At 35.1% G+C, this 24,537-nt stretch overlaps 1 protein-coding gene across 9 annotated transcripts in view; it reads left to right on the top strand.

Moving 5' to 3' along the window:
- The window catches only part of EPHA6 (EPH receptor A6), a 1,017,309-nt gene that overhangs the window by 731,082 nt on the left and 261,690 nt on the right, over positions 1-24,537 (top strand). For all 9 annotated transcript variants that reach the window (XM_017347166.3, XM_051859383.2, XM_051859384.2 and 6 more), the window contains 2 exons: positions 20,450-20,558; positions 24,178-24,248. In XM_017347166.3, coding sequence (XP_017202655.3) covers positions 20,450-20,558; positions 24,178-24,248 — 180 coding nt within the window. The remainder of the gene's footprint in view (positions 1-20,449; positions 20,559-24,177; positions 24,249-24,537) is intronic.

The raw sequence follows: 24,537 nt of genomic DNA on the forward strand, positions 1-24,537 counted from the left end.
GAAGAATGTAAAAATGTTCATTTATAACTAGATAAATGTTCCTCTATTACTGGGGAAAAAATGGAAAAGAAAAAAACACTTAGCACATGAATTCATCAAGCTAATAAGTATATGGAATTTAGAAATTTTTCTCAATGTGTTTTTTATGATTAAGGATTTTTTAAAAGATTTATTTATTTATTTGAAAGTTAGAGTTACAGAGAGGCAGAGGCAGAGGCAGAGACAGAGAGAGAGAGCAAGCGAGCTGTTCCATCTGCTGGTTCACTGCACCCATCTGAAGCCAGGAGCCAGGAGCTTCTTCCAGGTCTTCCACATGGGTGCAGGGGCCCAAGGACTTGGGCCATTTTCTACTGCTTTCCCAGGCCACAGCAGAGAGCTGGATTGCAAGTGGAGCAGCCAGTGTCCTAAGAGGGGCTAAAAATGACCTCTGCTACATCTTTTGTTAATCATCCAGAATTTGGTTTAACAGAATATTCTCAAACATATGTATACATATAATCTAAGTCACTGACATCACTTACTAGAGAATGGGGACAAATTTAATGTTCTAGAAAAGAAACATGTTTTAAGCAATGACAAACATGACTTTCCCTCTCCATAATCTATCATACTTAAATTCTTAATTTTTATAAAGCTGTTTTCTCAAAAAGTTTGATTTGTAAACATAGAAATGTTGATTTTAATTTCCATATTTCTAAACCCTAAAAATGATTGAGTTCAAAACACATTAGGACCAGAAAATGGAATCTCATTTTGAAAATTATTATTAGAGATGCAGCATGTGTGCGCCATCTTTGCCTCTAAGACTTTTGGTAGCAGCGAGAGAATAAAAATAAGGAATGCCAAATGCCATAGGAAAGACATGTAGAGGGCATTGAGGTTAATGGCCTTAAGCTGGGTTTAATCAGCAAGTGCAGTTTAATGTTTGTTTTTTTTTTTTATGTGATGTTTTCTGACCACAAACTTTGACAGATCCAAGGTCAAGTGTAACTAACTGAAGATGGTTTTTTCATGGTGGGAGTAAATAGAGGGAGAAAGGAAGTTACAGAATCCATTCCATGCCTAGTTACTTCAAAAGAGAAAATATAGATAAGAAGTGAATGCTGCAGATGATAAGCAGAGAAACATGCTGCAGATTTCTTCTCTATACATTTTGCGTATTCACTACTTAAAATTAGAATACCCTGATGTGACCATTTTATTGCAGGTATCAAATACTACAGGAGCTGGGATAAGTAGAGTGTGGTGCAAAAATGCCCCAGACTATACTTCAAAAAGCATTGAAACAAAAACCCTAGAAAACTCACAAAACAAAGGCAATCAATCTTTTCCTTAACACACACAGCACATTTCCTGAGTTCTGTCCTCTAAAAATTCATTTTACCTGTATCTGTGCTCATTTATGAAAAGATGTCTGGATTACAAGGTTGCATTTACTTTAGTTTCAACCGTGCACCAAAACCACCAGTCTGAATGCTCATTCTAAATTCCTGAACGAAAGAGGGAATGTGATTGGTCAAGTTGGGGGCAGGTCTCCATCACTAACCCCACTCAGGTGGTTGTGTCCTAGAGACAGAGAGAACAGCTTTGCAAGGCCCTGCTCTGCAAAAGGAGGCTATGTTCAGAGACAGGGCTGAACAGACATCACAGAGGATACTTATTAAGAATTTTGAATTTAGTCTTTCATGAAAGCTGAGAACACAATCCAAAGAGTATAATGATAAGATGGAGAGATAGAAATCTTTCTACCTTAAAAATTGAGAAGCCCAGAAAATGTTTTGCCAAGTGGAAATAAAGCCTCACCATGCCTCTGCTGAAATGGACTGTAGGCAAAGCTAAGATTATCCTTAGGAAGCAGATTTGAATGTGCTCCCACAATTAGACACACTCTAGATGGAAAGCCCAGAATCTCACACCACATGATATCATGAAAAAAAGATGATTCTGGCCTGGAAAATTTTCAAAGCAGGTGTTCCGAGTCACCAAAAAGAAACTCGAGAAGTAATGTTCCCATGAAAGAAGTTTTATTGAGTTGCACAGTTCTGTAGCATGGTTCCTTGGATAAGCTGTGGAAAAAGTTTGCTTGCACAAATGGAAATAGCTTATCTCATTGTGTAGGGTTTTGATCAATTGCCTTTTGTCTGCCAAAGAAAAGGATTTTAGTTTTGACAAGGTTCGTGATGCTCAATTCTTTCTGGCAGAAATAGGATAGCAGCATTATTTGTATCCTGAAATCAATTCTGGTTGTTGTAAATTAAACACGTACCATCAGCACCTAGGAAGAGGCTTATCTTTCATCTACCATGATGGCAAGCACCCAGCTTCTCTAAAATTGGTATTACATGGTGAAGATACTCATTTAAAAATAAATAATATGCATTATTCTTTTATATTTCATGTTGATTGGATAAGTCAGGAAATTTCATCCCTTTAATTCAACTCTTTATTTTCTTAAGGTTTTTAATTCATTTATTTGAGAGGTAGAGTTATAGACAGAGAGAGGCAAAGAGAGAGAGAAAGATCTTCCATCTGCTGGTTCACTCCCCAAATGACTACAATGGCTGGAACTGGGCCAATCAGAGCCCAAGAGCCAGGAGTTTCTTCAGGGTCTTCCATTTGGGCCATCTTCCACTGCTTTCTCAAGCCATAAACAGAGCTGGATATAAAGGGGAGCAGCCGGGACATAAGCCAGCACCACAGGCAGAGATTTAGCATACTACACTCTAATGCTGTCCCCTAATTTAACTCTTAAAAAAGAAAATTATTCATTTATTTGATGGGCATAGTGATAGAAAGAGAGAGTGTGATCTTCCATTTGGGGATTCATTCCCCAAATGCCCGTGGCATCAGCGAGAGTGGGGCCAGGCTGAAGCCAGAAACAAGGAATTCCATCCAAGTCTCTCACGTGGGTGGCAGGGACCCTGGTGGCTGGTCATTAACTTCTGCCTCCCAGTGATATTAGCAAGAAGCTGAAGTGGAAGTTGACTAGCCCAGTCTCCAGCTCATCCTCTGGGGTAGAGGGTGTTGGCATCTCAAGCAGCAGCTTAACCCACTGCTCCACAATGCCCACCCCAGTTCAACTTTTAAGAGATATTTACTCCCACATTTGCAGAGGATGATACTATGCCTCGATTTTCACTTAACTTGATTCCCCGGGCAATGAAGAAAAATCTAGTGAAAGATCAATATGAATAACAATTTTATTTTCTTGAAAATAATAGTAGTAAGTAGCAGGGTAATGCTATGCTTCAAACTACCTTGTTAGTAATACAAAATATGTATCTTGTAGACTTCAGACATGTGGTTTGAGGAGAAACATGACATAAATAACAGAGGGAACCCTGAGAGAGTGATGGAGCCACAGTTTTCTGGCACTGTAGGGTAGATTCTTTTAAAAATAGAGTGACTCCCTTTGAATCTCTCCAGAGCCAATCCTGGTGATTGGTAATATTTAAGATAAATAATTTTGGTGTTCCTTAGACTGGATTTCAGTAAATGATCCAAAATATTACCTTAGGATAATGAAATATTTTGGCATAAAGCCATGGCTAGTCACTGTTAGATGCTTGGGATTTAAATTACTTGAGGCAATCTACTTGGATCGATAAAGCTAAGAGAAATTGAACTCCAACATTGATGCTTATCTGTGTGTCCATAAATACGTCTACTAAAGCCATATACCAGATAACTGCAGCCTCAAATCTGTGTTGTCATCCTGTGAAAATTAAGGAGAAGACTTACATGGACCTTAATTTATTTAGCTCCAGTACTTTGGTGGTAATGAGTTTATAATTAGATAGTTTTAAAACAGGGAGATTCTCTCACACTCTGATTTTAACATGTTGTCTTGTTAAACTTGCCAGAAATGTTGTCTGCTCACTTGATTATATTTTTGGGCTTTTTTGTTTGTGTGTTTCTTTATCTACACAGTTTCATTAAATCAAAAATGAGGTCTATTAACCATTGAAAAGACAGGGCTGATTTCCCACCTGAAGCTATCAGTCTCTTAAAGAAAATAAATCAAAATCTCTCCTGACAGAACACTGAGCGTTCTCTGTATAGCAAAGCATTGTTTTAGAAGGGTAAAGATCATCTCCACTCCATTTCTTCATAGCCTTCCAATCCTATTCATTCAGTCATGAAGCTGACTGAAGAGGCTCTGTTTAGCATCAAAATAAAAAAATCATAAAGTTCAGAAATATCCAGTTCAAGTAACAAAGTGAATGATAACTTACTAGTGCCAAGTTTAGAAAAATTAAGACCTACTTATCCTCCACTTTCTCTTTTAGTTATGTTAGTATATGGAGGATTCTTAAAGGTTGATTGAAAATAGATTTAAAATGTAACTTTACTTTGGTACAAAATTTCTTTTTGAAATCTGCATAAGTTTTTTTTAAAGATTTCATTTATTTATTTGAAAGGTAGAGCCACAGACAGATGTGCGTAAGTTTTTTAACACTCTTATAAATGTGTCTTTTTAATGAGTGTTCTATTCCTTTTTTATAAGTTTATTACTTTTCATACTAATTTTAACATTTGGCCACATGCACTTCATATATGGATACTATATACATACACATATATACTACTTTTCTTGAAAACAGAGATACTAATCTCATAAAGTGAGAGGTACATGATAATGATATAATGTGGGGAAAGATGGTTATATTGTCATGTACATGGTATGATTTGGTGAAGCAATATTTATAACTATATGCCAAATGATATGACATCCACACACTTTTTATACTCTGTATATTAATTATTACAAATAAGAGAAAACATATTTGTCTTTCTGCATCTGACATATGTCATTATACTGAACTCCAGTCCCATGTATTTGGGTGCAAATTTCAGGATTTTATTCTTTTTTTATGGCTGAGTAATGTTCCATCATTGTATATATACCACATTTTCTTAATCCAATCAGTTGATGTACATCTAGGTTGCTCCCATATTTTAGCTACTGTGAATTGAGCTACTATAAGCATGACAGTGCAAATATGTCATTCCTTTGCTGATTTCAATAGCTTTGGATATATTTCCAGCAGAGGCATAGCTGGGTCATATGGTTTATTGACTTTTAGAGGCATCTCCATACTGTTTCCCAAAATGGTTCTACCAATTTGCATTCCCACCAACAATGTATTGGAGTACTCTTTTCTCCACAGTCTCACCAGCATGTGTTATTTTTTGAGTTTTGGATAATAGCCATTCTAACTAGAATGCAGGAGTACTTCAGGGTGGGTTTTATTTGCATTTCCTTTATGGCTAGTGATCCTAAGCATTTTTTCATGTGTCTGTTGGCCTTTTGTGTTTTATTCTTCAAAAAATGTGTCTCCATAACCAGTCCTCATTTCTTAACTGGATTGCTTGCTGTGTAGTTGTTGATTTTCTTAAGCTCCTTATATATTTTGGATATTAATCCTTTACCTAATAGATAACTTGCAGATATTTTCTCCCATTCTGTAGGTTCTCCTTTCAATTTGATTGTTAACAATTTGTTAATTGTTTCCTGTGCAAAACTTCTTAGGTTGATGTAATCCCATTTGTCTATTATTGTTTTTATTGACTATGATTTGAGGTCCTACCCAAGAACTCTTTGCCTAGGCCAATGTTTTGCAGCATTTCCCCTCTATTTTCTTCTAGTAATTAGATGGTTTCATGTCTTAAGCTTAGATCCTTCATCCATTGTGAGTTGATGTTTTTTCCACAGGGTATAAGGGAAGGGTCTTGTTTAACACTTCAGCATGTGGAAATCCAATTATCCCAATATTCGTTTAAGAGACTGTCCTTTTTTCCAGGGAGTGATTTTAGCTCATTGATCAAAGATCAGTTTGTTGTAGATACATGGGTTAATTTCTGGGACTTTGGTGTCTGTTCCTTGGCTTATATGCCTATTTTTATGCCAATACCAAACTGTATTGATTATAATAGCCCTGTAGGATGTCTTTAAATCTGGTGTTATGATGCTTCTGACTTTGTTTTTATAGTTTCAGATTGTTTTGGCTTTTTGGGGCCTTTGTGTTTCTATATGAATTTTAGCATTTGTTGCTCCTGTGAAGAATGTCTTTGAAATTTTGATGGCGATTGCATTCAATCTATAAATCACTTTGGAAAGTATGGACATTCTAATGATATTAATTCTTCCAATACATGAACAAGGAACATTTCTCCATTTTATTGTGTCCTCTTCTATTTCTTTCATTAATGTTTTGTGATTTTCATTGTAGACCTTTTTCACATCTGTGGTTAAATGTATCCCAAGATATTTAATTTCTGTAGCTATTTTAAATGGGAATAATCTTTTAAGTTATTCCTCAGCCAGAACATTATTGGTATATAAGAATGCTGTTGATTTTTGTGTGTTGATTTAATATCCTGCAACTTTGCCAAATTCTCTTATTTTGGTTCCTATACATAGAGAATCCATGTCTTTGCAAATAGGGACATTTTGACTTCCTCTTTTCTAATCTGTATCTCTTTCATTTCTTTTTCTTCTCTAATGGCCCGGCTAACATACATAGGGTTCATTTATTTATTTTGGACAGGCAGAATGGACAGTGAGAGAGAGAGAGGCAGAGAGAAAGGTCTTCCTTTTCCATTGGTTCACCCCCCAATGGCTACTGCAGCTGCCACGCTGTGGCTGGCGCAACACGCTGATTTGAAGCAGCCAGGAGCCAGGTGCTTCTCCTGGTCTCCCATGTGGTGCAGGGCCCAAGCACTTGGGCCATCCTCCACTGCCTTCCCGGGCCACAGCGGAGAGCTGGACTGGAAGAGGAGTGACCAGGACAGAATCCAGCGCCCCAACTGGGACTAGAACCTGGTGTGCTGGCGCCGCAGGTGGAGGATTAGCCTATTGAGCCCTGGCGCCAACCATAGGTTTTTATAATAGGCATTTTCACAGACTTTTTGAAGACACCCTGTATACATGAATTTCACTTTTTTTCTCAGCAAAACAACCATTTTAATTCCATTTCCATGAACTTTTTGAAACGCTTTCATACATACAAATTCCTCTTAATTAATTATATTGAATAGGACTTTCATCTTCAAGTGACAAAAAACAAACTCATTTAATGAAAAGTTTTTTTTTATTGTATCATTTACTGAGAAGTCAAGGGAATAGTGAAAGACTGAAGACAACCCCTCTCTCTGTCTCTTACATTTTCTAATAATTTCTGTCTCAATTTTGTTTTCCTGTGTATTCAATTTATCTTCAGGCAGTGTCTTCTCTTATATCTGCAGGAGCTAGTGTCTCCAGCAAAAATTGCAGTTTTTTGTAAACTCATATCTCTTTCTCTACTCCTAACCTGAGTATTAAAATAACTTGAGAAAAGCATAAGCACATTGATTGAGTCAATTTAAATTTTCTGGATCTACTCTTTGCCTGTCTCTTCAACTTCTGCTTCTGCATTCGGTCTAGGTCAAACATCTCAAAGTACACATAGACAACCTCTAAAGATGTTGTGTGATTTTGTCCGTATGTACAATTTGTGGTGTTGTTTCTTTAAACTAAAATGTCCCAATATCTACCTTGGTGATTTCTAGATTTCTTCTAGGCATTCAAGAAAAATCTCCTTTATCAATCTTCCTTTCTTCCCATTATGATTGCCACTCTCTCACTCTTCTCTTATGATCTTCCACTTAATGCACCTCCATTTCAGAAACAATTTTACTATATTACTATTAAGGTGTATACATTACATCTGTCAGTAAAGATAATCTTCTTAGAGGATGAAAAACAGTACTTTAGTTTTCTTCATACTCCCAAGCCTTATGGCACAATCTGAATGATGAATAAGTAATGAGTCAATGAATGATTTCATGGAGAATTTTATAGAAATGTTTCTAAACAAACCAGTATGTGTTTTTAAATTGAGATACCTTTCATAAATATTTTTCTACAAAAAAATAACTTCAAATAAATCTGAGTTTATAAGCCTTATAAAATTTGTGACATTTAATGACTCTACTTTTAAGTACAAAACTATTTACCTCAAGCCACAATACATTGTATTAAGAAGCTGTAAGCTCAAATGCATAGATATGGTTACCTGTACACAAATACCCACTATTAATATCATGGAACATGTTGAATAGTATTTGAAATTGAACATGGTTCTGGATCAGTGATCCAGGGAATTTGTGAAATTTGTAAGGAAATCCTATTCTACACTGTATCTAAACTTTTAAAAGAAGGCTAAAATCTTTATGTATAAAGACATAAGAATTTCAGTTCCAAAAAAAAAAAAAGTTCTAAGATATCTCAACTGCCAGTATCAATATGAAATAATAGATACTAACAAGCTAAATCCTTGATATTTAGAACGTTGATAGTAGTTCCAATTGTTTAAATGCTTCTGTCACTTTTTATTGTTATTTGCAATTTGTCAAATAAAGTCTACTTGTGGCAAGCCATCTTGACTGCTGAACCTGTTTAAAAAAAAAGAGTCTATTTTTTTTTAAAAAAAAAGAAACTGTTTCATCATGCTGTACCAGCTACCTCTCTGTCAAATTGTAACAAATTCACATTTTCCAATTATCCTTATGCCACTCGACATTTTTGTCTGACAGGTAAATTGAGGTCATCATGACGAGTGAATCTGAAAACCATTGGTGTCCCAGTGTAGCTGCAGTTTGACATATAGAGTTGTACTCTGGAGAAGGGACAGAGTAGAAGAACAAGTCACAGCTGTGGAATCACTTTCTGAAAAAGTGTAATCCCTGATGAGAGTCTTGACTTCAACAGAAATGATCCGTCCATCGGCTATGTTTCCATTCAGCTGAGAATTTGCTAATTAGTTTACTTGAGTTGAACATAGAATCTCTTCCTATTCTCTGTTTTAATTCTGATCTTAGAAGTATTTTTCCTATTGGTAAATGGCAGCAAATATTGAATGAGGGGTAAAAAGAGATGTTATTGCAATACCATGTTGATGATTTTTCCTTATTTACATCATCCAAAGCCTATGCAGGGGTATTTAGGAAAATATTAATTCAAATTATTTCCTAATAATTTCAAGTAAACCTGCCAGTTTCCAAAATATAGATATACAAGGGATTATTTATGAATCTAAGATATGTTTAAGCATCAATATTGGTACATAAATCAAATTAGGATGCTTTTCTTTAGCTAGGGACATTTTTTCCTTAAATCTATAATATATTGTTCATCTCTTCTTCATGAACAATATATATTTATTAATATTTATACTACAGAAGTACTTATGCTAATCTTGTTGTATATAAACTTGAAAGATACTGTTTCTGCCAGGAAGCTTTTAGTGTAGTTGAGGTATTCCAAAAACATTAATTCCTCAGAACAGACATTTATCTTAGCAATTAAGATTTTCATTAAGATACCCACATTCCAGATTGGAGTATCTAGTTTTACTTCCTGGCCCCTGATTCCAGCTTCCTGTCAAAGCAGACCCTTGGAAGCAGTGGTGATAGTTCAGGTAGTTGGGGTCCTGCCACCCACATGAGAGACCTATATTGAGTTACTGGTTATTGTCTCCCGGCCTTAGCCAAGCCCAGCCCAGATTTGCCATTCTGGGCATCTGGGAAGTGATCCTCAGATAGAAACGCACTCTTTCTCTCTCTCTCAAATAAATACATTAATAAAAAATTCTTAAAAACACATTTGGACACTATGAGAAACAATGACTTAATCATCCCTTGTCCTGACTGTCGAGGAACAACTTAATACTTTATCCCTTTTAGTATTTTTTTGTTCTACTTAATACTATTGGTTGAATCTTTAATTAACACACCATTATTCTTAGGTATTTAAATGTAACTGAAAAGTGATCCCTGTTAAATATAAGAGTGGGAATAAGAGAGAGAGGAGATGTACAGTTTGCCACATGCTCAATCGGACTTGCCCCAAATGGTAGAGTTGGAAAACGTGCCTGGGGATTCCAATTCAATCCCATCAAGGTAGCATGTACCAATGCCATCTCACTAGTCAAAATGATCAGTTTCAGTTCATAATTGATCATAATGATCGGATTAAGAATCAAAGGGATCACATAAACAAGACTAATGTCTGCTAATACTAACTGATAGAATTAAAAAGGAGAGAACAATCCATTATGGGAAGTGGGATACACAGCAGACTCATAGAATGGCAGATGTCCTAAACAGCACTCTGGCCTCAGAATCAGCCCTTAGGGCATTCAGATCCCGCTGAAAAGCCCATGAGAGTATTTCAGGCAAGGAAAGCCAAGACACTGTGGGGGAAAAAAAAAAAAAAAAACTAAATGAAAGATCTCTGTGAGTGAGATCCCAGTGGAAAGAAAGGGCCATCAAAGAAGGAGGTGCCTTTTTCTGAAGGGAGGAAAGAACTTCCACTTCGTCTAAGATTGGAGTTGGCAAATTCAAAAGGCTTCCATAGCCTTGGCAACTCATGACAAAAACCTAGGGTGATTACTGACGCCATAAATGAGCATCAGTTGTTAAATCAAAAACAGGAGTCACTGTGCACTTACTCCCCATGTAGGATCTCTGTCCTTAATGTGTTGTACAATGTGAATCAATGGTATAACTAGTATTCAAATAGTACTTTACACTTTGTGTTTCTGTGTGGGTGCAAACTGTTGAAATCTTTACTTAATATATACTAAACTGATCTTCTGTATATAAAGATAATTGAAAACGAATCTTGATGTGAATGGGATGGGAGAGGGAGTGGGAGATGGGAGGGTTGCGAGTGGGAGGGAAGTTATGGGGGGCGGGGGAAGCCATTGTAATCCAAAAGCTGTACTTTGGAAATTTATATTTATTAAATAAAAGTTAAAAAAAAACCACATTTATCTGGCTGAAAAGCCCATGAGAATATTTCAGGCATGGAAAACCTAGAAACTCTGGCAAAAAAAAAAAAAAAAAAATTGACCTAAATGAAAGATCTCCGCAAGTGAGATCCCAGTGGAAAGAACAGGTCTTCAAAGAAGGAGGTACCTTTCTCTGAAGGGAGGAGAGAACTTCCACTTTGACTATGACCTTGTCTAAATAAGAGTCGGAGAACTCAAAAGGCTTCCATAGCCTTGGAAACTCATGACTGGAGCATAGGGAGATTACTGATGCCATAAACAGTAGTGTCAATTTGTAAAGTCAACAACAGGAGTCACTGTGCACTTACTCCTCATGTAGGATCTCTGTCCTTAATGTGCTGTACATTGAGATTTAATGCTATAACGAGTACTCAAACAGTATTTTTCACCTTGTGCTTCTATGTGGGTGCAAACTGTTGAAATCTTTACTTAATGTATACTAAACTGCCCTCTGCTGGGAAAGTAGAATCAAGTCTCAAATAATGCCTTTTAATTGTATCCTCTAGTATTATAGATGTAGGACAGTACTGTATCATACCTCTGTGAATGTAAAATATCTTGTACCTGCTTCATGATACGTAGTAGTGACTGTGCTTTATCAGAGCTGTTTTTAATGATGTTATTCTAGAATGTTTTCTTTCCAGATGATTGAGAAGCTAATTAAAAAAAAAATGGTGCCAGGTACCACGACAGTAACAAAACTTTGCTGTTTTCGGGGTTTTGTTTTTTCACCTTTTTTCTTTTTTTTTAATGGAGTGTGCTAGATGTCTCTATAATTTTGTTCAAATGACTGCAGAACCTGGAAAAGCTGTTGCTGCTATTGATACATAACATACTGCTATTACTGGTCTTTTTATATAAATATATATATATATATACATATATATAATTGAATTTTTGGAAACTTTAGCTGTGCTGTCAACTTTGAGAAAAGTATCCCAGTTTACCGTGTTGAGTTGGCATTGTACAGAAATTAACAGCCATATTGGTCTAGAAACGTTAAACTTAATTTTTTTTTCCATTTGTACAGGGGTAACGCACTGTATTAAATATGTAAGGTCTTATCTACGTGGGTTTGATTACAGAACTAATAAAGTATTCTCTAAATAATGAAAAAAAAGGAAGAAAATTGAAAAAAAAAAAACACATTTAGAGCAGAGTGCCTAACACACTGCAAGTAACTAGACAGTTTCCACAGGACTTCTACTTAAAAGCAAATCACTGAAACTGTCAGGAAATTACCATTTTTCTTGTTTGAAATTTTTACCCAGGGGCCATATTTTGGAAAGAAATGTTTTTCCAATCATGTATACATGAACTCCTGCCTTTTTAAATAAAATATTTGGACATAGTATTTTTAATTGACAGATGATTATGTTAATGTGTTGAATTATAATATAGTAACTTCTCCAGTACTTCTTGAGTCTTGAAGTGCTTATGGATCTTAAACTTCCTTGATTCCGACACATGTACATTTTGGAATATTATATCAGATATTTAGTTTCTCCATATCTTGTGAGTATGCCTAACACTATGCACTTCTACAACTTTCTCCCTTTTTCGTGGCCAACCCATCCACCTGGTTTCTAATGCATGATTATTATACCGTTTTGTAAGCTTGGACATCAGTAAACATGCATTAAATAAAAGTGATGTGAGGCATCACAGCTCTTTTGTGGAGTAAACTGTGCATTCTTAGGATGTGAATATCATCTGTTAGGGGTCTTTTTAGAGGGTCTTTATCTTTTTGTTTACTTACTGTTGCTCAGTGCATTTCATGTAATTGCGACTGCCGTTTAGCTGATTTCAAATAAATGTGATAAGATGTATTCCTGAACTAAGAAATAGGGGTGAGAATTGGAGAGAATGGGGATGAATGTAAGAAATACTTAAAAGGTAGATGTGGCAGTAATGATGATCATCCTGAAGGCAAAGAAGAGAATTATATGAGGGCAATGTCCAAAGTTCTATGCCTGGATATCTCAAAGAATGGTGCCCCCCACCTGGAAGAGATGACTTTCTCACCTAGGTAATGGGGAGAAATCTAAGTATTTTAAATCATTATTTTGAAAAATCATGATCTGTCCACATAATGTGGAATGGAAGAGATACTGTAGAAAGGCAACCTAATAGAAAATGATAAAACTAGTCTAGTCATGTAAGGTTAAAACTATACATTGTGCTGTGTCTGTGGTAATGAAGACTATCCTGGAGCAATTGTTTGGCCCTGTGGTTGCAACACAGGTTGGGTTGCCAATATCCCATGTCAGGGTGCCTGAATTTGAGATCCAACTCTGGCTCCTCACTCCAATTTACTGATAATGTATACCACAAGAAGCAATAGGTGATGGCTCAAGTAATTGGGCCCCAGCCACTCACATGGGAGACCTAGAATGAGTTGCCAGCTCCCACCTTCAGCACCAGCTCAGCTCTAGACGTGGGCATTTAAGAAGTAAACCAGTAGTTGAAAGGTATCTCTCTCTCTCTCTCTCTCTCTCTCTCTCTCTCTCTCTCCTTTTTCTCTCTCTCTGCTCACACACACTCACACATACACACACACACAAACAACCACACACACAAATAAATAAAAGATATGTAAGACATTATGAAAAAATCGACTCTAGTTCAAATTGTAGGAAGAGACAAAATAAAAAGCAATATGCTTTCAAATCCAGGTGGCTTAAACAATATCATCTAAAGTGCTGCAAGGTTATGTTTGTCTAGGAGAAACATTTTCTTGGCTTTCGTTATGTAACTCATTCTCTTTTGTCTCTATGAGCATGTGGTGCTGAGATTATGCAGATTAATTACCTTCCATTATATATTCCTAGGGGTGTGTGTGTATTGGGAGTGTGTGTGTGTGTGTGTGTATTTGGATATTTCATTCTCATAAGGGTAAGCTAATCCTGATTGCAATATATGACCTGAAAGGAGATTTTTCTGTATTAGCTATCAGCAAACCTTAAAATTAATTTGCTGATTGCTACCAACCCATTATGTCCAAATTTCTGTTGTGCTAAAAAAAAAGTCATTTTGATTAGATGATGAAGAAAATTTATTTCACTGGACAGCATTTTTGAAAAACATTTTATTCAAAAAGTCATGTAACTGCTATCTTCAATAACTTTAAAAATATGCTCATAACAGAAAAGAGTTAACATTAAAAAGCTATCACACAGAATACAAATATCAGATTTTACTTTGAAATGTAAATATAAACTAGAATAATCTTGATTACAGGGAGACAAAAATCATATGCTTCAATAAAAGAAAATACTTCAGTTAAAAATAGACAAATTGCTATTCTCTCACACTTTCCTAAAGACATGAAATCTATTTCTTTAAGTATTTGGATTCCAAATAAAGAACCTCACATTTTCCTTTTTAAAAATAGGTAAAGCTAAAGCAAACCTCATTTCATAATGTCATTCCAACTTATGCCAAACACTGGCTAGGTGCTGAATGTTAGCTCAGTAACAATTTTGCAACCCTTTTTGTATAATTGCTTCCTCTTAAGGAAGTTGACATCTCTCCAAACCATAAAATGAAATGTTTCATTTTAATATACCTGTTTTTTCTAAGAATACAACCTCATTCCATTACACAAAGGAACATTTCCAATCAGCTGATTACAAATAAATTTCATTTCTTATCATGGATTTCATTGTGGTTCTTTTTAAGGACAAGTTTGCTCTGTATAGGTGCTACTTACATGAGTAAATTATAGGTACATTTTCTTCCTACAAAACTAATGAAAATTAAGCTTCTCCTCTGGTTCAAAAAAACGAATAGAGAATATTACAAACAACTTTCTGTAACAGAGGAATCTGGAGCCATATTGTCTGTGGTTTCATGGAATCCATCTGGTAGATAGCATGGTTTGTTTATCTAAGTGTCTATTTAAATGAATCAAGTCAATGAATGGCTCTTGCCAAAGAGCATCTCTTCTTCTTCTTCCTCCTCCTTTTCCCAACACTTTATATCTTATATTTTCTGAACCTTCCTGTCAGCTGATTTATTTCTAGTAGTTGGTTTTTCTCTTCCAATGTCTTTCTGGTTCCCTTTTATAACAGTAATTGTATTCATAATTTTTTAATCAGTGTCTGTCTTCCCCACTGAACTGGTTGTAAATACCTCATCACAGTAACTGTGTCTGTTTTATTCATCACTGCATCTCCAGTGTCTTCCTGAGTTCTGGCATGTAACAATTGCTCAATAAATATTTGTTGAAGGAACTACGAAGTTCTTAGCTCATATTTCTGAGCTCAGTCTACTCAGCCTGATAAAATGTAGGAGTCTGAATTCCTAGGAGCTCTTTTATTCTTGGAGACATTGTCTTTAAGTGTACAGAAGAACTGGATTTTTCTGATTAAATTAGAATTGAGTACACTCTCTTCTCTTACAATGTGTAGTCTTCCTCAGGTATTAAGGGAAGGTAGGGATATGAGTTACTCCTAAATTAAGTGATTTTTTTTTCTTACCAGAATCATCAAATACAAGTGAGCATTCACTTCATTTACTCAAAAGTATATTTATTTATTATTTTTAAATTTTTGTTATATACTTTTCATATATTTCATATATACAGATTTATATATATATATATATATTTATTTATTTATAGTGGCACTTCCCCCTCTACCCTCCCTTCCACCCACACTCCATCCCTTCCTCCCCTCCCTCTCAGATTCCCACTCTAAATTTTTACAATGATCTATTTCCAGTATACTTAATGATCATATAGTTAACCCTACTCTAAGTAAGAGTTCAACAAATAGTATGAAGAGAAAGAAAACAAAACATCACAAAACAGTTTCTCAATGGAAGAGACAAGGGCTATAAGCAATCATCAATTCTCAAAATGTCCATTTCATTCCAATATATTACATTTTAGGCACTCTATTAGTTATCTTGGATCAAGGAAAATATATGGCATCTGTATTTTTGAAATATACTTATTTCATTAAGTATAATGGTTTCCTGTTGCAACCATCTTGTTTCAAAAGACAGGATTTTTTTTTTGCTGCTGAATAGTACTCCATAGTGTATATATCCCATAATTTGTTTATTCAGTAAACACTTGATAGACATCTGGGTTGATTCCGTATCTTAGCTACTGTGAATTGTGCTGCAATGAACATGGAGGTACAGATAACTTTTGTATACTGATTTCTTTGGTTTGTGTAAATTCCCAGGAGTGGGATGGCTGGATCATAATGTAGGTCTATATTCAGATTTCCGAGGTATCTCCATACTGTCCTCCACAGTGCTTGCACCAGTTTGCATTTCCACAAATAGTGGACCAGGGTACCTTTTTCCCCACATCCTCATCAGCATTTGTCATTTGTAGATGTATTTTTAGCCCTGCAGATCAAGCCCCATAGCTCCATAGGATTCACAACAAAGTACCATGAACAAGGTAACTTTAAAAAAACAGATCACAGTTCTGTCAGTCAAAGCATGCTCCCTCCAAAGAATTGAATAGAGAATCGTTCCTTGCTCCTTCTAGTTTCTGATGTCTCCAGATATTCTTTGGCTTTTGACTGAATAAGTTGGATTTACTGTACTTACATGGCCATCTGTCCTTTGTCCTCTCCTCTTCTGTCTCTTGTAAAGATACATCACCAGATTTGGGACAACCCAGTTAACTTCGGATGATCAAGATCCTTAGCCTGCCAATTCAGCCCAGTACAGATACCATAGTGAAGAAAGTTCCTGCTTTGTGGAATTCACAGCCCAATTGAAAAGACAAATTAGAAACAAGTTATTTCAACAAAATATAATAACATTTTGTAGAAGTAGTTTTTAAGACTCTACAAGAAGGCCAGCGCCGTGGCTCACTAGGCTAATCCTCCACCTTGCGGCGCTGGCACACCGTTGCCTCTCTTCCAGGCCAGCTCTCTGCTGTGGCCAGGGAGTGCAGTGGAGGATGGCCCAAGTGCTTGGGCCCTGCACCCCATGGGAGACCAGGATAAGTACCTGGCTCCTGCCATCAGATCAGCGCGGTGCACCGGCCACAGCGCGCTGGCCGCGGCGGCCATTGGAGGGTGAACCAACGGCAAAAGGAAGACCTTTCTCTCTGCCTGTCTCTCTCACTGTCCACTCTGCCTGTCAAAAAAAAAAAAGACTCTACAAGAATATCTGGAGACTTAACCAAATTTAAAACACAAAACAAAATGTTTCTCAAATGATGTGATGCTCAAGAAGGAAGAGTGGCTAGGAAGTGATCACTGGGTCATTCAAGGAACTGGGAGGAGGGAAATGTTGAAGTGAAGCTGGAGACTCATGCTAGAGCCATGTGTGGAGAGCTTTGTCATTCACTTCTCAGCCTTTTGGCTAAGATCAAGTGTTGAGAGCTTTATTAACAAACTGAAAGGCTTTGTAGATTACTCGGGGATCAAGTCAGCGCTATGTGATGGATCAACAGTAGTATGTATGATAAATGACGAAGTTTTCCCTGTTGGGACCAAGAGCTGCAGACCAGGTCCTGAGCATCCCTCTCATTTCCATGTGGAAATTCTTGTTCTTTTGAATATTTTATTTTAGTCTTAATGAACAACATAATAATATAGTAAAATTTCTCTGAACAATTTTAATAAGAATATTTAATTTAAAATTATCACATTACCAATATGAAACTAAAATCCAGTTGTTCTAAGACAACTGATACAGCTGGGTCTTCTAGGTTCTCCTGATAGTAAAACTGGTGGTTTGGCCGGTGCCGTGGCTCACTAGGCTAATCCTCCGCCTGCAGCACTGGTACTCTGTGTTCTAGTCCCATTTGGGGTGCCGATTCTGTCTTGGTTGCTCCTCTTCCAGTCCAGCTCTCTGCTGTGGCCTGGGAAGGCAGTGGAGGATGGCCCAAGTGCTTGGGCCCTGCGCCCATATAGGAGACCAGGGGGAAGCACCTGGCTCCTGGCTTCGGATCGGCTCAGCGCGACGGCCATGGCAGTCATCTGGGTGGTGAACCAACAGGAGGAAGACCTTTCTCTCTGTCTCTCTCACTGTCTAACTCTGCTTGTCAAAAAAAAAAACTGGTGGTTTAACATACTGGCATAGCATAGGCTGGGAGACAGGCAAAGGAAAGTTGGGTTAGCAACTTTCTTGTTTACATGTGTGACCTTAGGCAAGTAACACAACCACTTAAATTAGGAATCATAATGGTACTCCCTATCAAGACCATTGTAAAGAAATAAATTTAATAACGAATTGGAAGCTGTGTACATTGTGCCATACACATAGCTAAGCTACTGTTAAATACATAATGATTGTAGCTGATAAAGCTAATCATGTGCTTTATGTTTCTATAATGACACCAGCTCATTATTCATAGCATTTTACTCCCAGCAAAATACTGTGTCTCATTAAATATTATTTTCAAATGGCTTCCATATTTGCGTATTTTATTCTCCACAGAAAAGTATTGGGATTCCTAATATAGAGGCTTAATAAACAATTTTACAGGCATATACATCTTTAAAATGTCACAACTTAATATACTGTTATCCAGTTAAAATCATAAAGTTCACAAATCAGTAATCACAAATATGCAAGAGAAGAAATATTAGTAAAGTTGTCATTTTACTAAGTATTTATTTATATTTTATTTAATCTGATTATCGAGAAGCACCCAATTATATCTTTTCCTCCATTTGTACTTTGAATATATTGTCTCAATAAATTGCTAACTACATGACTACTGTGAAAATATATGTTCCACACTCATAACTCTTGAAATAGATATTCTACAAATACAACAGTTACCAAGTAAATATTGTTTTCTTTATAAATTCCATCTTTATCATCAAAAAGTTAATGTTGTTTTCCATAGTATCTATTTCTTACAGTTTGTTGTTCAATAATTTTCAACAAGAAAATGGGACATTTTAAAGCATAACATTAATTTTCATATCAGTACTATTTTGGAGATCAGGAAATCCAGTAAAGACCAATAAAAATCTTCTGTATATCATTTGTTGGATAAAATGCAGCTATTTAACTTGTCTCTGCACAGATTATGAGCTGAAACTTGGCACTTTAATAGATTGCCTAAAAATATCTTGATTGAATCTTAGTGACTGAAATCTAATTCCAAGGTTTAATAAATTTCTCTTGCTGAAAGCTGAATATAAGTGACTTTTGTTTTTATTTACATTTCCATTTCTTGAAGAGCATCGTAAATGCTGTGACTGGTTTCTTACTGACTGCACAGTAGCATTTCAGGTCAATGTATTCTCCAGTAAGATGACATCTGGTAAGGATGCAATCACCATGAGTATATTGGCACATAATATACTGCATACTTCATTCTCAAAAAAATCTCCTTCCGTGGAAACCTTTGAGTATTCCAGTTTAATAAATTATTATTATGAGAATTATGGGCTTGCTTTACAGTTACATACTTTGATTCAATTTGGCCCCTATAACTGAAGAGATTAATGGATATTTATTTATAGTGATTAAAATAAAAAAAAACAAGATTTATTCAAGTTAAGGGATACTAAAGGGATTAATTGATGTAATATTTTAGAATATTGATGATTAACTGAATTATTACTCTAAGTTTCAGCATAAGAAAAAGAAATGAAAGAAAAATCCAGAAGCCTAAATACTGGTCATAGCTCTCTGAGAGCTTTGGCGAGTTCCATAATTTGTCTGTGCTTTAGTTTCCTTACTTCTATTAGTAAACAAGTGCCCATCCCTTCTAATAAAAATAATGCTCAATTATAATTTCAATAATGCAGAATATGAAAAATGCTAAAGATTCAATCGAACTAATATTTTTTAAAAGATTCCACGAATCTTTTTTTAAAAATTGAAGCTTGCAGCCCAGGCATTTTATAGATTGAATTTTGTCAATGAAAGAAGAATTATGTTGTTACTATATGTTATCTGGTCTTTTCTTTAAAGAAAGAAAGCTTTAAATGTCAGTTTTCCTATTACTGACAAACATCTTACCACCTACTATGTATACCCTTGGGCTGTCAAGGTGGGAATTTATAACTTTAATATTTGAACTAAGATCTATGAAATACAAAGAAGGTCACTCTCAAAAGGAATTACTAAATAGTCTTTGCATTCTGTGGACACAGACATCAAAATGCATGTAACGCATGGGTTGTCGGTCAGTTTTAAATTGGAAAAATATGAACAAGTATACATATCAGACAGAATCCTTTAGTCTGCCTGCTGATTTAATTTTGCAACACATACTTAATCTTAAAATGTGAGGTACTAGGAATGCATCGAGTTTATTGATATTTGTCAGAAAGAAGAAAGATTTCTGTTGTGGGTTACAACCTCAGCTGTGCAGCCTTAGGCAAAGCTCATTTATTTTAGGTTTGCATCCTGTATATCAAAATCTGTAGCAAAGGCCAAATATGTTAAGTTTCTTTGGTATCCACTACTATATTTTCAAGTATAAGAAGTCACCTTTAAAGTTCATAGAAAATATAATTTAAAAATGTTTTTATCATGCAAAAACTGTGAAAACCATGCATATTCTTTCATGATACAGATGCCTATGATCTTTTTGAAGACTCCTCATTACTAAGTTGTAGCATAATTTTGATAGTACAATGACCAGGTTGATTCTAATATTGGATCTGTTTCAGCTTCTGACATGGCAGCAGAACAAGGGCAGATTCTCGTGATAGCCACAGCAGCTGTTGGGGGATTCACTCTTCTGGTCATCCTCACTTTGTTCTTCTTAATAACTGGAAGGTAACTGAAGCATACCAGTTTATTGCTGACATTTGAGAATAACCACAAATTTTATGCACCATGTATCCAAATATTTTTTCACTGTAACAAAACGCACTTAATAAAGACAGGGAACCTGGCATATTCTGCTTTTATAGTGAATTTTATATGACAACATAAACACTATCATTAGTTCCCCATATCAACAGATCCCCCTTTGTAGATACATTCAAAGACTGGATAGAAGCAGTTTGAAAGCTGTGCAGGATAAGTTCAAGTTAATTATACCTTGCAGATTTTTTTTCTTGGAAAATATATGATTCAGTGGAGAGACAGACAGTTTATATAAAAACTCATAAATGTATTGTCATAGAAATGTGCTGTTTTAATCAATAAATGCTGAAACTATGCATACATCACTTGATTTTTTTAAGATCAGCATTTCTTCACCTTAGAATAATATGGATGAAAAATTTAAGTAGTAATAAATTTAACATGTAAAAGACCTAAACTGAAACCTGAGTAGCTTATCAATGTTCTTCACACATCTAAACCTTAGTTTTTTATTTTTGCATACATTTGTAATAACAATACATATTAAAACCATCTATTTATTCTTAAATATACTATATGCAGTGATTAACATGAGCCAGGTACTGGCAATACAGAAATGTAAATGAAGTTAATATGTATGAAATTATTAAAAAGAATGTGTTATTTCTTTTTTAACCATTTATATTTGTCCACAACTTTTGTCAGACATCACAAATATCTACAGATAATTCCTACAAGGGGAAAAGTATTCTTTCTAGATAACAGAGGCACACAAGACCTCAAGAGTTTTCTTGATAAGCTGAAGCACACGTATTTTGCAAAATAGGAATGTCATGACTTAAAACTGCAGTAAGAACACCATCCATGCTGTCTTCAGCTGAAATACAATAATCCTACCAGAAAACCTGATCTCTGATAAGGAGCAAAAGGCACAATAGTTCAGTGAACTATGAGATAAAAGCCTTCAGGCACAGTAGTTCAGTGAACTATACATACCCTTTGTTCTACTTTTTTTTAATCTCTGCCTAGATAGTTATATTTATTCAAATTCATTTATAAATTACATGGGATGGTCATATATGAAATTATTATCTACAATTTTGATAGTTCACCAAAAGTTATAGATCAATAAATTTACAAGTACTTGAATGGCACTTAGTCAAGTCTGAGTCCTTGAGAAAATGCAACTGCTTTGGGAAGAGTGTAGCAGATTATCACAAATTTCCTTATACAGAAATTACCAAGGAAAATGAAATTTTAATTTGGTTGAATGGAAATGGTGACTTTGTTACTAAATTAATTTATAGGAGACACATTTACTCCTATGATTCTTAAAAGTTCCATGATTATAAATAGACACAGTAATAATACTCTTGGAATTATAGGAGAAAATCTAAGAGTCTGGTTCGGGGAGGGGGATTAATTGATAGAATGATACTAACTATAGTAACAAAAACAACATAGACATGAAAGAAATGCAGGAAATTATGATAAATCGACCCTAATAAAAGAGCTGGTTGTGGGCACACTCTGCTGCCCGCATCAGTTGCTATTGCCTTATCTGAGTTTCTTCCTGACTTCCAGAGCTCACCTCTAGTAGCTCTGTGCCACCATCTCAGCGCTGATACAACACACGGTTTATAGCTGAGAGAGAGAGAAAAAAATAAAGACTGTGTAATTAACCTTTAGGTGGAAGACAAAATGTTCAAGTTTACAGTCTACAAGTAACAAATACCACCTACAAAGACCTTAATGACTAGCAAGGATCAACTGGTTATGAAAACACAACCTAAAACCCTAAACTCTCTGGTCCAGTGTTAAGTTTCCTTGTTGAAATGAGGTCACAATTCTTCCAAACCTATCCAGGACTCTTTTGCAAAGAGAGGGATTAGAAGAAAACAACAAAAAAAGAAAATTTATTTAAGTGGATAAAAGTAGAACTTTTAGGTAGTAAAAAGTGGAATTCATAGAAACAAAAAATAGTATTTTTTGTGTACTTTTTGTGTAAAGTCACAGTGTCATTTCAATTTCATTGAAAAAATCAAGTTACCAATACTTTGTTTTGTTACATGTTCAGCAATCTTATTAGGAAGATATTGTACAGAACAGGCCCTACAATATATTCATTGCCCTCTGTAATATAAATGCTGACAGTGCATTGTGAACTCAGGAACACTGATATATTGCTAATTCTGTATTTATCATGAAGTTGCACAGAGTTTAAAGTCAATTTCTCTGGAGCACAGGAAGTTTATTCTGCAATTAAAGTGCAATGCATCCTATAAGAAGATCAGAATTTCAAAGATACAAAATATGTCACATTAACTAAACTGTGATAATTTAGATAAGGATTAATTTTGATTCAGAAATACTTCTATACTTCATTTCGAAATTTCCTTTGGAGAAGTTTGGGATACTTTCTTAAGGATAATTTCTTGTAACATCAGCGTCATAATTATTGCCAATAGAAAAATATTCATCATGAAATTGAAATACTCAATGAAAATTGAAATTAAATGTTATTTGACTTAATAGTAGTTTAACATATGACAAAACTGGATGCAGCTGATTAGTTTTATTTATATGCATATTGAGAAGAATATGAGTTAAGACCTTATTTGCTCAGAGTATTTCAGTAAACAATGATTTAAAAAGCACACACACATGGGAAACCATTTCCCTAAGACATCAGAAAACATTGCCTCAACACATAAATATGCCAACCTTAAAAGAAAACATTTCAATCTTTGCAGGCTAAATAAATTTGGCCTAATAAACTTGAGAGATGAGCTTGGATGTTATCTTTATGTGGAATTCTTAGAGCAGAATATGAATACCACTTAAAAATAATTTAATTTTGAAGAAAAATATATGCTAAATTATTTCCAGCTCTCAATTTCTGTGTTTGACATTTTATATGGCATCAGAATCTGATTTAATATCCTACACAATGGAGAGAACAATTTCATTTACATAAGATTTTTTTTTAAGCACTGCAATGGTGAAGCATTCATTTGAAGTTATTCTATGAGAACTGTAAAATATTTCTGAATCAATACTGAATTTACCATAAAATTTAAGGCAAAACCCACATTGAAAGATTGCATTGAGTACCACAGATGTATTTTAGCAGTTTGATGAACTATCAGATCCTCTGGATGTTGATGGATTTGTTCATGTTCGAGAAGTCATAGGCGCATGGTTATCTTAGAACATGCCTCCACCAGATTTCAAACATTTAAGGAGGATACCATCATTGAAAATGGAAGATATTTGTCTAAGTTTCTGAGATTCTGATTCAAAAGCATTTTTTCATTTTGACTTTGAATTTTTTTTACCAACTCTAGTATTAGAAGTGCAATAAGAAAAAAAGTCATGTTTATTGCTGATTATAAAATATTTTCTGAGTCCTATATTTTATATCAGTCTACAAGAAATCTTCTATGATATATTTTCACATGTTACAAAGATATTCTTAAAAGTTGTCTTTATGACAAGAATTTTGTCTATGGATAATACATATTTTAATTGGTGTTGATTATTATTCTGCGCAATTCTTATAAATTTCTATTTACCTTTTTCAAAGGTGCCAATGGTACATAAAAGCCAAAATGAAGTCAGAAGAGAAGAGAAGAAACCAGCTACAGAATGGGCATTGTAAGTAATGCATTGAATGCCTTCCATTATCTTCTATTGTTCTGGCGCTTTAAGAATTCTTCTTAAACTTGTATCCATTGGGTTGAAAAAGAGAAAAAAATCACTTCCAACTTTTCAGCATTAAGGCTTTTCATCTGTTTTCTAGAAATCTGGAAATTGCACCTGCTTCTCATTAAATGACGTTACCTTTTTCCCAATTCTGCTTTTTGAAAAACAGAACAGACTGAATTTGCTAAATATACAAGTTTATAACTGATGATACAGGTATCTACCACTCACAATGGCTCCA

This window comes from Oryctolagus cuniculus, chromosome 4 (assembly GCF_964237555.1).
Source record: "Oryctolagus cuniculus chromosome 4, mOryCun1.1, whole genome shotgun sequence".
NCBI lineage: Eukaryota > Metazoa > Chordata > Mammalia > Lagomorpha > Leporidae > Oryctolagus > Oryctolagus cuniculus.